We start from the raw sequence: 14,288 nt of genomic DNA on the forward strand, positions 1-14,288 counted from the left end.
GTTTTGTCTGAATTTAACATCAGGAAATTGGTGCTCATCCAAGTTTTTATGTCTTTAAGGCAGTTATGGAGTTTAGTTAATTGATTACTTTCTTCTGGCTTCATCGATAAGTACAACTGTGTATCATCCGCATAACAATGGAAATTTATAGAGTGATTTCTAATGATGTTACCTAAAGGAAGCATATATAGATTAAATCAGTCTGCATTGTTTACAGTAGTGTTGGTACACAAGGCACTTTTTTAAACTGCTGTGTAGAGCTATTGATTTACATCAGTGAAAGTGGCACGTATCATTTTGTGTGCCCAATAGAGTTTTATGAGTGCATTTATATTTATTAGTTCAGAGAGGTTGGTGTTTATGACATTTTTTTGTCAAAATGAAATTAATGTAATAAATGTCTTTACATGTTTGGGAGTATTTAGCATTTTGTATTAGAGTGTGTGATATGTGTGACATGTTCAGTTTTGATGGACTTGGACTGAAACTCAAGAATCAGGATTGAAGAAACTTATAGTTATATGCACAGCAGAAGACTCAGCAGTTTGCACTATACAATGACATTCTTAATAGCCAGTCTCCCTTCACACAAGACAATAATATAATTAGAATTAAGGTTAGATTTGAAGAAAAAAATACTGGTCTGCACTTTGTTGTGTGTCTGCTCTCAAATTTAGAAACTGTAATATTTTTGTAGCCTAGCACCCCTTTCCTGCATATTGTGTGTTTAATTGTTGACCTGTTATGCCATTGTTGCTGAAGGCCAAACATCTAAAAATGACTTTGACATTGTAACTTCTACTGTATAGTACTGTTTGAAAGTGCCTTTACTCAGAATGTATGAAAGAAAGAAAGTGTGTGTACAGCCCAAGTCCAAGGCCTTACCAAGCTAGTGATAATTAACCAAATAAGCATGGATAAAGATTGTATAAAAAAAAGTAAAGGCCCACTACCAAATGAAGTTAATTTGTTAACTTCAAAATCACCTCACTGGTGAAAAATTACTGGAAAAAACGCCTGAGACGGAACCCCAAACTGAGTCCCCTTCTGCCTTATCTCCAGTACATCCTCTCAGATTAACTTAGCAGAGGACATCCCTCTTCCACCCTCACCCCCCACTTACATCCATTTACCAGTCCTCAACAACTAACACCTCCTGAATTACAATTAAACATTTAAATGACATATTGTTGTGCAGTGGTCCTTGCTAGTGAACCGCATGTCGAGATTTGTAAAAACATGACTATCCACTTTTACTGGTGAGGAGGAACTACTTTAGAATCTGCATTATGAGACATTGCACTATTATGCACCATTACACATTTTAAAAACATGTGTGGTGTGTTTCTATTTTCTAAAGGCCCTACTCTACTCCTGACCAGTGACATCATCAAACAGCGCCTAGGCTCTGCTGCTCTGGACAGGTAGACATTTCTTCCAATGATTGAAAAGTAAAGTATGTGTCAACGTTTTTTAAGTCTGATGAGGCATTGGTGGTTGTTTGGTTAGGTTCTTTCTGAAAACACACCTATACAACTGATGCTTCTTTTAAAGAGTCACATACTTCCAGAGAAACAGACACGATTTGATTTTAAATCTACAGTGAACTGTTGTATACATGAGTTAACAGATAACGTGCTGCAAACAGGCTCATATTTGTATCTTGTTTTTGAAAGTGTGCATGAGTACCGTCTGTCCAGTTGGCTCGGGCAGCAGGAAGACATCCATCGCATTGTCCTCTACCAAGCTGACTCTGGCCTCACGCCTTGGACCCAGCGCTGCATCCGCCAGGCTGACTGCATCATCATTGTGGGACTGGGTGAGCAGGAGCCCACTGTGGGTGAGGTCAGTTCAAATACACACACCTGCTTTTCAGCCTTTTTTAGCAGAAAGTGTACATGATGTCATCATGTAATAAAACAAGTTAAATAATTGCAACAAATTCAGTTCAATGAGGAATGTGACTTAAAGCTGTGCTTACACACGTCAGCCGGAATCACAGAGGGGGACTGGAGTAGGGACGGGTGTTCCACACCTCCACACATTACAGTGCCACAAATTCAAACAAATTCTTTCAAGTTGTGATGACTAATATGAATGGGGGATCTTCTTAACACAGGAAATGACAAATCAAAGCTTGATTTCAGGCCTAAAATTTCTTTGAGGGTCTGAAATGTGAACAAATGAGTGAAATTAGAGAATGAAAAAAAGGGATTTTATTAAAGGAATCAGCCAATGTAAGGACTGGAAAAGACAAATTTATCAGAAATTATGTTTATTTAAAGCATTAGACATGCTTTTGGCTTATATAAGTCTGACCTAATGGCCTGTCACACATGCTGTGTCTGTAACATTTGAAAATAAATCTGCCTTGTATATGGGGTCAGATCAGTCTCATAATGAATGAACTCACGCAGGGTTTTTCACGAATGCACATACTCTGGTTCACAGTTGTATTTCAGACTCACTAATGCATACGATCTGTTCCGCAAATGCACACGCTCTGCTTTACAAATATAATTTTTATGCAAACTTGTAATATAAATTCACAGATCATGCGAATCGCTGAATGCGCATTTACAAGCTGCTTCTCATTTGTGAACCTCTACATTTGTGAGAGAAATCTGTGTGGTGAATTTTGAGACTCCCCTGACGTCGCAGGTCAACGAACGTCACCATTGGCTGATAAATCTGTCAATCAAATTTATGATTCTGATTGACAGATTCATCAGTTAATCAGGTGTGTTCGCTTTCAGCCAATCGTATGGCTCCTTACATAGGGTGTATTCATAGTTTATGTTCATTCAAACATGTTACTTGGCTAAGCAGAACGCTTCAACTCATTATAATTCAATAACATTGCATGATTTACAACGAGGGGATAATAAGATAAATGTGTTACTTACAGGTTGAGATTGATCCATGTCTCTTCCACCGTTTCAGTCTAGCGCGTCTTGTTTGAACACTGCAAACAGTAGCTCAGTAGCTCTGCGATTGGTTTAAAAGTGTGGAGAATATGTAAGGAGCCATACGATTGGCTGAAAGCGAACACACCTGATTAACTGATTAATCTGTCAATCAGAATCATAAATTTGATTGACAGATTTATCAGCCAATGGTGACGTTCGTTGACCTGCGACGTCAGGGGAGTCTCAAAATTCACCACACAGATTTCTCTCACAAATGTAGAGAGGTTCACAAATGAGAAGCAGTTTGTAAATGTGCATTCAGCAATTCGCATGATCTGTGAATTTATATTACAAGTGTGCCTCAAAATAACATTTGTGAAGCAGAGCGTGTGCATTTCCGAATTTATATTACAAGTTTGCATAAAAATTATATTTGTGAACCAGAGCGTGTGCATTAGTGAGTCCGAAATACAACTGCAAACCAGAGTATGTGCATTTGTGAAAAAAACCCTGCGTGAGTTCATTCATTATGAGACTGATCTGACCCTATACTTGTAAGACTATCCTAAGAGCTGAGTAGAAGCTATCTTCCTCTATCTCCTCTTCTCCACCTGTAGTTGGAGCGAATGTTGGAGGGCAGTGCAGTTCGTGCTCAGAAGCAGCTGGTGTTGCTGCATAAGGAGGATGGCCCACCGCCCAAAGGGACAGCCGAATGGCTGAACATGCGGAGCTGGATCTCCAGACACCACCACCTGTCCTGCCCCCGCCGAGTGTTCTCCAGGAGGAGTTTACCAAAGCTGGTACCAACCACCAACCAACAGAGGTTTTTATGGGCAGTTCTGACCCAGTTAGCAAATGCTTCATTTTTGTTCGTGTGCTTGTGTGGTTTTCAGAGAGAGCTGTACCAGCGTGTGTTTGAAAAGTGTCCAGATCGTCATTCCGACTTCTCTCGTCTGGCCAGGATCCTAACAGGAAACAGCATCGCCCTTGTGCTGGGTGGAGGGGGTGCTAGGTACTGCGGCTTTATATACAAATACATTCGATACACCAGCATTGTAAGACTTAGCCTGAAGGAGCAATGGCATACCTTACAGTCACAATCTGAATCAAGTACACTTTTTGGGAATTTTGTGCCTACACATATTAGCTATATTTGTCCTCCTAACTGAGGTAACTTAAATTTTGTAACATTAGTGACGGGCACAGACACAGCAGCTATTAACAAGCCTGGCATGTTTTGCAGGTTGCAAAATGCAATGTGCACTGCATTGTCTTTTTATTTAATTGAATGCCAGTGTTAAAAAAAAACAACACTTCTGTACCTTTTTATTGTTGCCAGGCAACCACCCCATCACCTCCTTACCCTAACCTCCCTGTGTAATCAATCTACCGCTTATTTTGGCTAGCTAAAACTACCTACTTATTTTCACAGTAATTAGTAGCTGGTTACTAAACAGGCAGAGGGTACTTGCTGTAGCTCTGGTTGAGGGTGAGAGGCTGTCAGCAAATAGTCTGTTAGCCACAGGGAAACAGAGATCTGTATGGGTACATGAGAGATCGTGGTAATGGCAGTTTGTAAAGTCATATACTGTAGCTCTGGGTATCCAGCAACCGCTACCACCAGTGTCTCCTCCATTGTTTACCAAATCTGTAGTGCCTTAATAACATTTTCACTTTGTGACTCAACATTAGCTGGTTGGTCATATTTGATATCCAAAAAAAGCATTTAACAACCACCGCTTTGGTAAGTAAGTAAGTAAGTAAAATTTATTTGTATAGCACTTTTCACAGAGAGGACTCACAAAGTGCTTCACAGGATTAAAATACAAACAAGAATACATACATACAAACATACAGGTCACATACAGAGACACAAAAATGAAACAGTTGTTGCAAAACTAAATCACTTAAGACAAGTTAAAGAATGCCTGCCTATACAGATAGGTTTTAAGATGCTTCTTAAAGATATCAACCGATGCTGCGGCTCTCAAGATCTGTGGTCACTCATGTAGGACAGAGTATACATGTTATCATCATAGTATAATATATTTTTTGAGTGGCCACAGTGCTTACAGTTAAACATAGCTACATCACTACAATTGTTACCATCAATTTTTTAATGTAGTTTGTTATGAAAAAAGTCAGAGAAAGCATAGAAACTTCTTAAATATTTCTGATGGAATTTGTGGAACCAGTGTTAGCAGCACAGGGTGGCAGTCCAGGACAGTTCATTACATGTTAGGACTCCATCAGTACAATTGCAATACAATAACAGTTTAGCATTAGAATGATAAAAGAGAAAAATGCAGAATCAGTATGAAACAGGAACAAACTGATAGTTATGTAACATCAGTACACGGTGTGCAAAATATGCCTATTCCAATAGGTGGCCTATTCTGATTGTTTCTGGTCTAACTGATCTGTTTCTGTCTCTCACTGCTCTGCCTTATCCTGGAGCTTTGACAAGGTAGGGACTGAGTTCCTCTCAGCTACCACCTGAGACAGCTGGTAGACATAGACATATGACTACAGCAGGAGTATTGCTCATAACTGTTACTGTACCCAATATATATATATATATATATATATATATATACATACATACACAGGTATATTATACATACCGATATAACAACTGTGTTTTTTTCAGGGGTTGCTCTCAGGTGGGTATCCTGCGGGCTCTGAATGAGGCGGGGATCCCTATCGACATGGTGGGCGGCACCTCCATTGGCTCGTTCATGGGAGCATTGTACGCCGAGGAGAAGAGCAACAGTCGCATGAGGGTCCGGGCTCGTGAATGGGCCATGGTGTGTTGACATGACACTGAGGATAGGAATGCAATTATGTTCAAAAAGTTTTCCCACAAATTTTCACAAGTTAGATCTTTGTCATTGTTATTAGAAACTGCTTTACTTAAAGAGTTTGTTCTTGCTATTATGACATCAACTCTAATGTTTATCAAGACTTCTTGACTCTAGTTTTCCTCTCTTAAAACGAATTTAGTTCCTTACCTGCCAATACTAATTTTTCTTCACTTCCCTTTGTACCTTTCTTTCTTTCTCAGGATATGACCTCTTACTTCAAGAAGATCTTGGATCTGACCTACCCTGTTACCTCTATGTTTTCTGGAGCTTCCTTTAACTCCAGCATTAGCTCCGTCTTCAAGGGTAAACAGATAGAGGTAAGGTGGGGGTTTCTCTCAAATTAGTTGTTAAAAAGACAACAAATAAGAGCTAAGCAGTAAGGTTATGGGGTTATTAGTCTTATTCTAATTTAAGAGAGTTTTAGTATTGTTCCATGATTCTCTGTCGGAAAACAGTGGATTGCCCCCTCTGGTATGAGAGAGAGTTACCACCCCAAGCAAAGGAGTTAAAATATCTCTTGGTCTTGTTCACGAAGGAGGGTAAAATTGAGCGTGTGATGGATCAGCGGTTTGGCATGGCATCTGCAGTGATGCGGATGCTGTGCTAGACTGTCGTAGTGAAGAGAGAGCTGAGCCAGAAGGCAAAGCTTTTGATTTACTGGTCCATCTACAGTCCAACCCTCACCGATGGTATGAGGTCTGGGTAAAAAAAGAAGCGTTGCTGGGGAGAGGCTCGTCTGGAGTACTTTGCTCAGCCTACTGCCCCTGTGACCTGGCCTCGGATAAGCGGTTAAAAAAGGAATGGAATGGTATTGTTCCAGTGTGACCAGCCCCTGACCTATTGACTCAGCTGTGTATCTATATAATCCACCAGCACGCAGCATCTTTGAATTCAGTTGAAAGGTGCAGTAAGTCTTGTCGCCTTTGTGTCACACCTGAAGTGAGAATTCAGTTTTAATGTAAGGAGCTCTGTGCTAGTGAAGAGTTCTACGAGAACTCTAAGTGCTCTATCATAGGCAGCTTGCGTTTCTTGAAGATGTTTCACCTCTCACACAATAGGATTCTTCAGTTCTAACTGACTGGTGGAGAATATCAGGCATTAAACCCTGTGTGGGTGTGAACCCTTACAGAGTTGTTGAGGTCACAGGTGAGCTCTGAGTTTCAGAGTCGTTAAGGTCACGTGTGAGTCATTTACCCACAAGGCTATAGTGTGTGTCATTAGGGTTAGATGGGTCCAGGTGAGAATGGCTGTGAAGCTGTTGTGGGAGGGATCTGAGGACTGCATTATAAGTGGGCGATAAGTGGTGTTGTAGGCCACCTCCTTTGTTTAATGATGGCAGTTCCAATTTGATGTATTCTGTGAGAAAATGTAATTGTTAGCACATTTCCACAAGAATAGCTGGCATCAAATATAGATGGCACAAAAGTCAGCACTTGTGGGATTGTATCTTACAGTAAATAGTCTGATACATACTAACAGATGTTAATTTTGTCTCCTTTTACTCCCTCTCCTCTGCTAGGACCTATGGCTACCGTACTTCAACATTACAACAGATATCACAGCTTCCTCTATGAGAGTGCACACTGACGGTCTGTGTAACTCTGGACTTTTCTTGTTTTATTTTAAAAACATTCAGCTACTTTTTTGGAAGATTGCAAAATATGAATAAATGTATATTTTTAGAATCCCCTCTAAAACTGTATTTTTATACACACAGAAGAAAGACTTTTACTAAAATGGATAAAGCAAATTATTTTATTTTTTTTATTTTCTAAAGTCAGCTGTCTCTTTGTCTTTTCTCTCTGTTTGACAACCTGTTGACAAACAGAGAGAAAAGACAAAGAGACAGCTGCTTTTGACCAGCACTTGCCTCTCCACCTCAGGTTCGTTGTGGCGGTATGTGAGGGCTAGTATGTCTCTGTCGGGCTACCTGCCACCTCTCTGTGATCCCAAAGATGGACACTTACTCATGGATGGAGGGTACATCAACAACCTGCCAGGTGAGAGACACCTAGAAGGTGGCAGTGAACTTCACTGCTTGTGAATTATATAATCGTGAGAATTAAATAATTCAAGTATTTTGTTGAAAAAAGTATTACACAGACTGGACCATTTCGATCTTTTCTAGAGTGAACTGAACACTGAAAAGCCTCAAATAAATTATTAATTCATACCTTAATAATAATGTGGGGAAAAAACTCCTTGCTACTCAGTTTAGACTTTCACACACTCACACATGGTACAGCCATTCAACTGTGCCCGAATGATACTTCATCATGTGGACTGGAGAAGCCAGGGATCGAACCGCCATCTTTCGATAGTGGATGACCCACTACTGACCTTTATTTGTGAAAATGAATGGACATTTAAGAAGAATTCTTTCTTAAATGAAACAACTTCCAATGTGCTGAAGTCACATGCAATTGTATTGTAATGGGAGGTACTCAACATGGCTCTGCATTCAAGATTAAAAAGGCCCATATCATACATCTCTAAATGTCAGACCTCATCACTCACACTAAGAAGTTGATTGAGAAAATAGATTATTAAGATTAAGATGTGTTTCTGTGATTTTGGTATCTAGCCGATGTGGCTCGCTCTATGGGGGCCAAGGTTGTGATTGCAATTGATGTTGGAAGTCGGGATGAAACCAACCTAACCAACTATGGTGACGCCCTGAACGGCTGGTGGCTGCTGTGGAAACGCCTCAACCCTCTGGCTGAGAAAGTCAAGGTACTCTTGCACATGTCATCTGAAATTATTCTTGTAGGCATTTACCAAAGATAATGCAGAAATTTATGGTACAGTTGGAAAATGTCTCCTACTGAACTTATTTAGAGAAATGTTGGAGAGAGTGTATATGAGCATTGTCAAATTTAGGGACGCTAAATATCAGAAACAGCCCTCCCAGCCCTGCTAGACTCAACTAATTTTACATTCCAGGTCCTGAACATGGCAGAGATCCAAACCCGGCTTGCTTACGTCTGCTGTGTACGGCAGCTGGAACTGGTCAGAGACAGTGAATACTGCGAGTACATTCGGCCGCCCATCGATCGCTACGGCACACTAGAGTTTGGCAAGTTCGACGAGATCGCTGTGAGTTTCCTCTCTTTTCCTTGATGTTGTTACCCACATTTCTTCCATCTGCAGACTGACAATCTCCCTCTAACCCTCCTTCACTGTGGCTGCAGGAGGTTGGATACCAGCACGGAAAGACAGTGTTTGATGTGTGGCAGCGCAGTGGTGTGGTGGACAGCATGCTCAAGGACAGACATCAGGCCGAGTTCCACAAGACCAAAACTGGACATGTAAGTATAAACTGTAGACATTGCTAACCTGAGGGCTGATTTTAAAGCCATGTTCACGTAGTTTTATTTTAATTCAGACCAGTATGGACTCTGTACAGTAAAGTTCAGAATATGTTGAAAGGCAGCAATGTCTGGGTAAAAAAACTACTGATTTTCATGGCACTGTTCCTGGTGGAGACGCAGCGATGTCTCTGTGAGAAACACCCACGTTTGATGGCTAAAAAGCTGCTGAAAATGCATTAATGACTTGCTGAAAAACAACAGGTTTTGTTGTTTGTAGGTCTTGAACAGTGGTCTGCGGTTTGGCAGGTGTCTCGTAGATGTCACACCATACACCATCCCCTGGCAACTGAACTGTCTGACATACACCCTTTCAGGTTTCAGTGTGCTAGCTTTACAGTAGATTGAATCAGTCTGGGTAGTGGGAAAAGGCCTGCTATACTATTGCTAATTTAAAAGAGTTAAAAGCCACCCTTGCAGCTCCATGGCGCTACTCTCCTCTTTTACTTCACTGCTCTAGTTTTCATGTTTATTAACCTCACTGCACTTTATCAACACAGATAGAAAACCAGGGCTCTTATTAGTTAAAGTCTTAGTACTGTTTTATTGATCTCTGTCCTTAATGTCTCATCAGAAAGAGTGAAAATAAAATTAAATTGAAGCTAATTTAAAGTCTACTTTGGAATGATGCAGTTTATATCTTTCAGGTGGTCACCTGTCCGAATGCCTCCTTCACCGACCTGGCAGAGATAGTGTCGAGAATCGAACCAGTCAAGAATGCCTTAGTCGATGGTGAGTTGCATTAAAATATTGAAATCACAAACAAATGCATCAAAAATGGTATATATACATAGACAAAATAAATAATGCCAAAGCCTGCTTTTGATTTACAGTGTACAGGTGTAGGTGTATGTATTTTATAAAATCCATAATAAAATTACAGGAGCCATTAACATCTATGCAGCTAATTTGAAATTCTGATGTTTTGATCTGTATGTTACTCTAGTATGTCCACTTGAAACAAATTGTTCATCCTGAAATGCTATCAGAAGTGCTTCGCCAATTTTCAACCAGCTTTATGTCATAACAATGTGGTGGGTATGTGTAAATGAACTGTGGTAAAATTCCCTCCATCTTATCAGCACTCAGATTGCCCTGCTTAAAACCGCTGGATGACGGGCTATACATCATCCTGCGGTTTTGAGCTGGCTCCATGGATGTATAGAGAAAACTGGATATCGTGTTGGAAGTGGGGCCCCATTCAGCCCTATGAAAGTTGCTCAGTGGCGCATGAAGCCAAAATGATTTAAGTGCAAAGTATATAATTACCCACATGATTGGCACTGCCTCCTCACTGTGCGGCCCATAGAGCAGGCGAACTAGAGACTAGCCTAGTCAACTACCTCAGGTTTATCATTCCATTATCTTGAATGGAGATAAAATGATTCAGTAGTGCGGCTCTTCTAGACCAAATGGATTATATCCCAAAACCATTTCAGTTCTTGGGGGGTGTGACGTGCAAAAACATGTATCCACCGATGAACAGAAATGTCTTTCAAAATGTTAGTCAATGAGAAAAAAGTCTTTTAGGGTTGCAGGGCATCACATGATGGTGTAATTACACTGTTTGGCCACCACTAAAATTGGCTTTAAGCCTGATTTATGGTCCTGCGGTGTACCTACAACGTACCTACATCGTTGCCGTGACGCCATCGTGAACCCTTCAAACTTCTCCGTCACTCCATTTCGTCGCAGTGCAATTCACCGCCAGAGCGGTAGGAGGCTGCGTTCCTTTCCTGAATGGTTATCGTCGTCTCTAGTTGATTCTTTGTTTAGCTTCCGGCTTTTCCGGTCACAGAGAAATGAACGCGGAGCACGGACAGACGGTTCCGTCCGTATCCGTATTGAACGTTGAACATAAATGGGCCTTAATACTGCAACATATGTGCAACATCTACATCGCAACAGAAGATGTTTAAAGATGGTGGGGATGGCGCAATCTGGAACCGGAAATGCGTTGCTACCAAGCAAACCAATCACGGCCCTCTCGGTCTGCGCTGGGTCTGCGTCGCCTCGACGTGTAGTTACATTTTTGGGGAGGTGCACGTCAGGCTACGCCGGGGGCTATGGCGAGCCTTCTGCGTAGCCACATACCCTACGACGTAGCAACGTCGTTGATTTAAGCAGGACCATAAATCAGACTTTAAATCTCACCGCACTTCCTGGGGACCCAGCTGGCTCATGGCCTGTTGTTTGAACTCGCAACAGAAGCTGAAAAAAATTTGATCAAATGGTATTACCACACAGTGCTGATCAAATATAAATCAAGATTCTGTTACTACGTTGCCTGTTTCTCACCTCTGATGTTTTCAGGAACATATTTCAGCTCCCTGTTTAACTGTAGGCCTAATACAAGATTGCTTGTTACCAACCGGCTACCATATTGTTTTCGGATAAGCAACTCGCATTATGTCACCCACCAGCAGGAGCATTTAGTGGGCCAGTATGGCACAGTGCTGTTTCCAGCAGTGAAATACTTTTTTAAGAATAAAGTGTTGTTTGGCTCCGATATGACATCAGGACAGATGTCAGCATAAACAAAGAGCTCCCAGACAGGTCTGTTGTTTTCCCCTAATTTAACTTGATTTTACACATTTTGAAGTTCAAACATAATGGATGGGGGAAAAGGGGAAGAGGCAAAGCATCCCTGAGACCTGAGAAAAGTGGAGGACAGACACCTGAAAAAAACAGCGCCATGGATAATGTTAGCCTGCAGGCTAGCATCTGTGCCATACATGTCGAGAAGCTATCCGTTAGATGTGAAGATCGAGCTAAACAACTTTAATGACACCCTTTCAAGAGACGTGAAAAACGTTTTGGCAAACTTCAGAGATGATGTCAACCGCAACCTAATCAAATTGCCACGAGTGTGAAAGAAACTGTGAGTACAGTAGAAGACGCAACGGATGGCCGACATGGAGGACTGGAGCTGTGTCGTTAAAGAGGTGCTTTGCCAAGCACGACATACCCAACAAAGCATTCAGGCTAAACTAAAGATCTCCAAGCATGCTCACGAAGAAACAACGTACGCCTATAAGGCCTAAACAATATATCTTTTAAGCATCGCCATCGCGATGCACACCTGTGCAATATTTACATCACGGGGCTTGCAGTGTGGCTTGCCCTAATTAAATTAAGCATGCATGTTTAAATTGCCGAGTGATGCACGTAAAACTTGCTTCTGTTTTAATGACTGACTAACAAAATGTGTCTGATTGAGTGGAATAAATAGTATATGGCCTATTCAGGTGCTGGAATGTGTTATTTACGTGACAACGCCTGAACGCAACACAGGCTCCGCTCCATTGACTGTGTGCACAGTGCCGTGCTGCGGTTCGGGCCTGGCTCCGTTATAAATGTGTCGGACTTGGGAAAATGCGGCCCGAGCCGCACTCTATTGTGTGCTCAACTGTGTCTGTGTGTGCGCACGTTTGTATGTGTGTGCGCGCGCGTGCATTGGGGCCTAACTCTGCCGTGCGTGATACAGAGAGCAGAGGAGAACTGTAAAGGCACGACCATGTAGAGACAGAAATGACATGCCATCGTGTAAACAATATAAGTCATCACGTTATAAGGTGAAATGTTTCACTGTATAACATGATAAATAGTATAATGTTATGTTATTATATGAAGTGTCCATCGCGCAAAATAATATTGCCTAACTTTAGTGTATGAAGAGATAAGACGGAGCCCTCTCCTCTCCTCTTATATGCTTCATTCTCAAGTGTGTGAATTGACCTGGTTTTTAAGTGTCCGTAGCACCAAATAATATAACGGTAATTTCTAAAGAGCTAAGACGAAAAAAAAAAAAAAAATCAGCAGCGTGGTGCGCCGCTGCTAGTTGCATATAGGGGAAACACTGAGAAGAGATGGTGGTTTCACTGAACAAATGCCCATTTTCAGCACATTTTATGCTGTTGCATTCAAAGCAATATCAGCCTAATAATTCCAGAATGATTAATTCTCACCAAGTAGAGCTACTGAAGTCATCTGGTGGAAAATAATGCATCGTTAAAAAAACTAAATAATTCGCAATATATATCGCTGGGGGCAAAAAAATCCATTTTTCCCAATATTGCGCAGCCCNAAGTAGAGCTACTGAAGTCATCTGGTGGAAAATAATGCATCGTTAAAAAAACTAAATAATTCGCAATATATATCGCTGGGGGCAAAAAAATCCATTTTTCCCAATATTGCGCAGCCCTAACGCCTATATGGGATCCCACAGTTTATTGAAACTTTTATCAAGATGGAGTTGTCCCTCTCCAACACCAAACTGGGAATACAGTGCTGCCATCGGGCGCTCGGCCCTAAACCATTGCAAAATGCTAATCCTTGGTCGGTTGTGATTTACTTTCTGGAATACAGGATTAAGGACTAAATGCTATGCTTGGCGTGGAAAAAGAGAGAAGGTCATTTGAATGGACACAGAGTGTATTTTGACCAGGACTATCCCGCGGAGATCCAGAGGAAGAGCCAGGCTAACACCCCCATCAGAAAATTATTGAAAGAAAAGGGTCTCCGCTTGCAAACACCACCTCCATTGAAACTCCGTGTATTTTTTTGACGAGGGTCCCATCACCTATAACTCTGCGGCAGAGGCAGGGAGGGTTTGAAGAACAAGGGTTTGACCGTGGATAGCGACGAAGACAAGGGCACCACCATTATGGCATCCATTGAAAGACAGGTCAGAATCGTGGCAGATGGTGGGCATGAAAAAGCGCCAGGACGGAGATGCTCACTGAGAGAGGGTGTGGCAAAGGCTTCAGGGATTACGCCTTGCTGTGGTCAGAGACACCGCCTGACTTTACTCCTAGGTAAAATATATCCAAGCTGGATATCCGTGGTAAGTACATCCAGATTGACTAATAATAGCCTATGTAAACTGAAAAGCAATTACATGCTGTTTGCGAGAGACTAGCTAAATGTACACCTGTTGTTTCGTGATTTGTATTTGTAAAGAATGTTTAAAGCCCCTACAAGGAACTTTAATTTTGAGTTGATTTGGCGACCCTGTGGACAAAAGCGGTAGTGTTTTGCCGGAACGAAGCCTACATTTCCCATGAGCTCTAGCGCGTATTGTCATAAAGACGCTTACCTGGCTCGCGCATGTGGTTTTTTTTGGGGATGAATGAAACAACAAGACG

The 14,288-nt window shown here is 41.5% G+C and overlaps 1 protein-coding gene across 2 annotated transcripts in view; it reads left to right on the forward strand.

Moving 5' to 3' along the window:
- The window catches only part of pnpla7b (patatin-like phospholipase domain containing 7b), a 54,804-nt gene that overhangs the window by 24,026 nt on the left and 16,490 nt on the right, over positions 1-14,288 (forward strand). For both annotated transcript variants that reach the window (XM_050050306.1, XM_050050305.1), the window contains 12 exons: positions 1,361-1,424; positions 1,677-1,845; positions 3,527-3,709; positions 3,803-3,921; positions 5,560-5,716; positions 5,974-6,090; positions 7,293-7,362; positions 7,657-7,773; positions 8,358-8,506; positions 8,717-8,869; positions 8,965-9,081; positions 9,789-9,873. In XM_050050306.1, coding sequence (XP_049906263.1) covers positions 1,361-1,424; positions 1,677-1,845; positions 3,527-3,709; positions 3,803-3,921; positions 5,560-5,716; positions 5,974-6,090; positions 7,293-7,362; positions 7,657-7,773; positions 8,358-8,506; positions 8,717-8,869; positions 8,965-9,081; positions 9,789-9,873 — 1,500 coding nt within the window. The remainder of the gene's footprint in view (positions 1-1,360; positions 1,425-1,676; positions 1,846-3,526; positions 3,710-3,802; positions 3,922-5,559; positions 5,717-5,973; positions 6,091-7,292; positions 7,363-7,656; positions 7,774-8,357; positions 8,507-8,716; positions 8,870-8,964; positions 9,082-9,788; positions 9,874-14,288) is intronic.

Source organism: Epinephelus moara, chromosome 8 (genome assembly GCF_006386435.1).
Source record: "Epinephelus moara isolate mb chromosome 8, YSFRI_EMoa_1.0, whole genome shotgun sequence".
Taxonomy (NCBI): Eukaryota; Metazoa; Chordata; class Actinopteri; order Perciformes; family Serranidae; genus Epinephelus; species Epinephelus moara.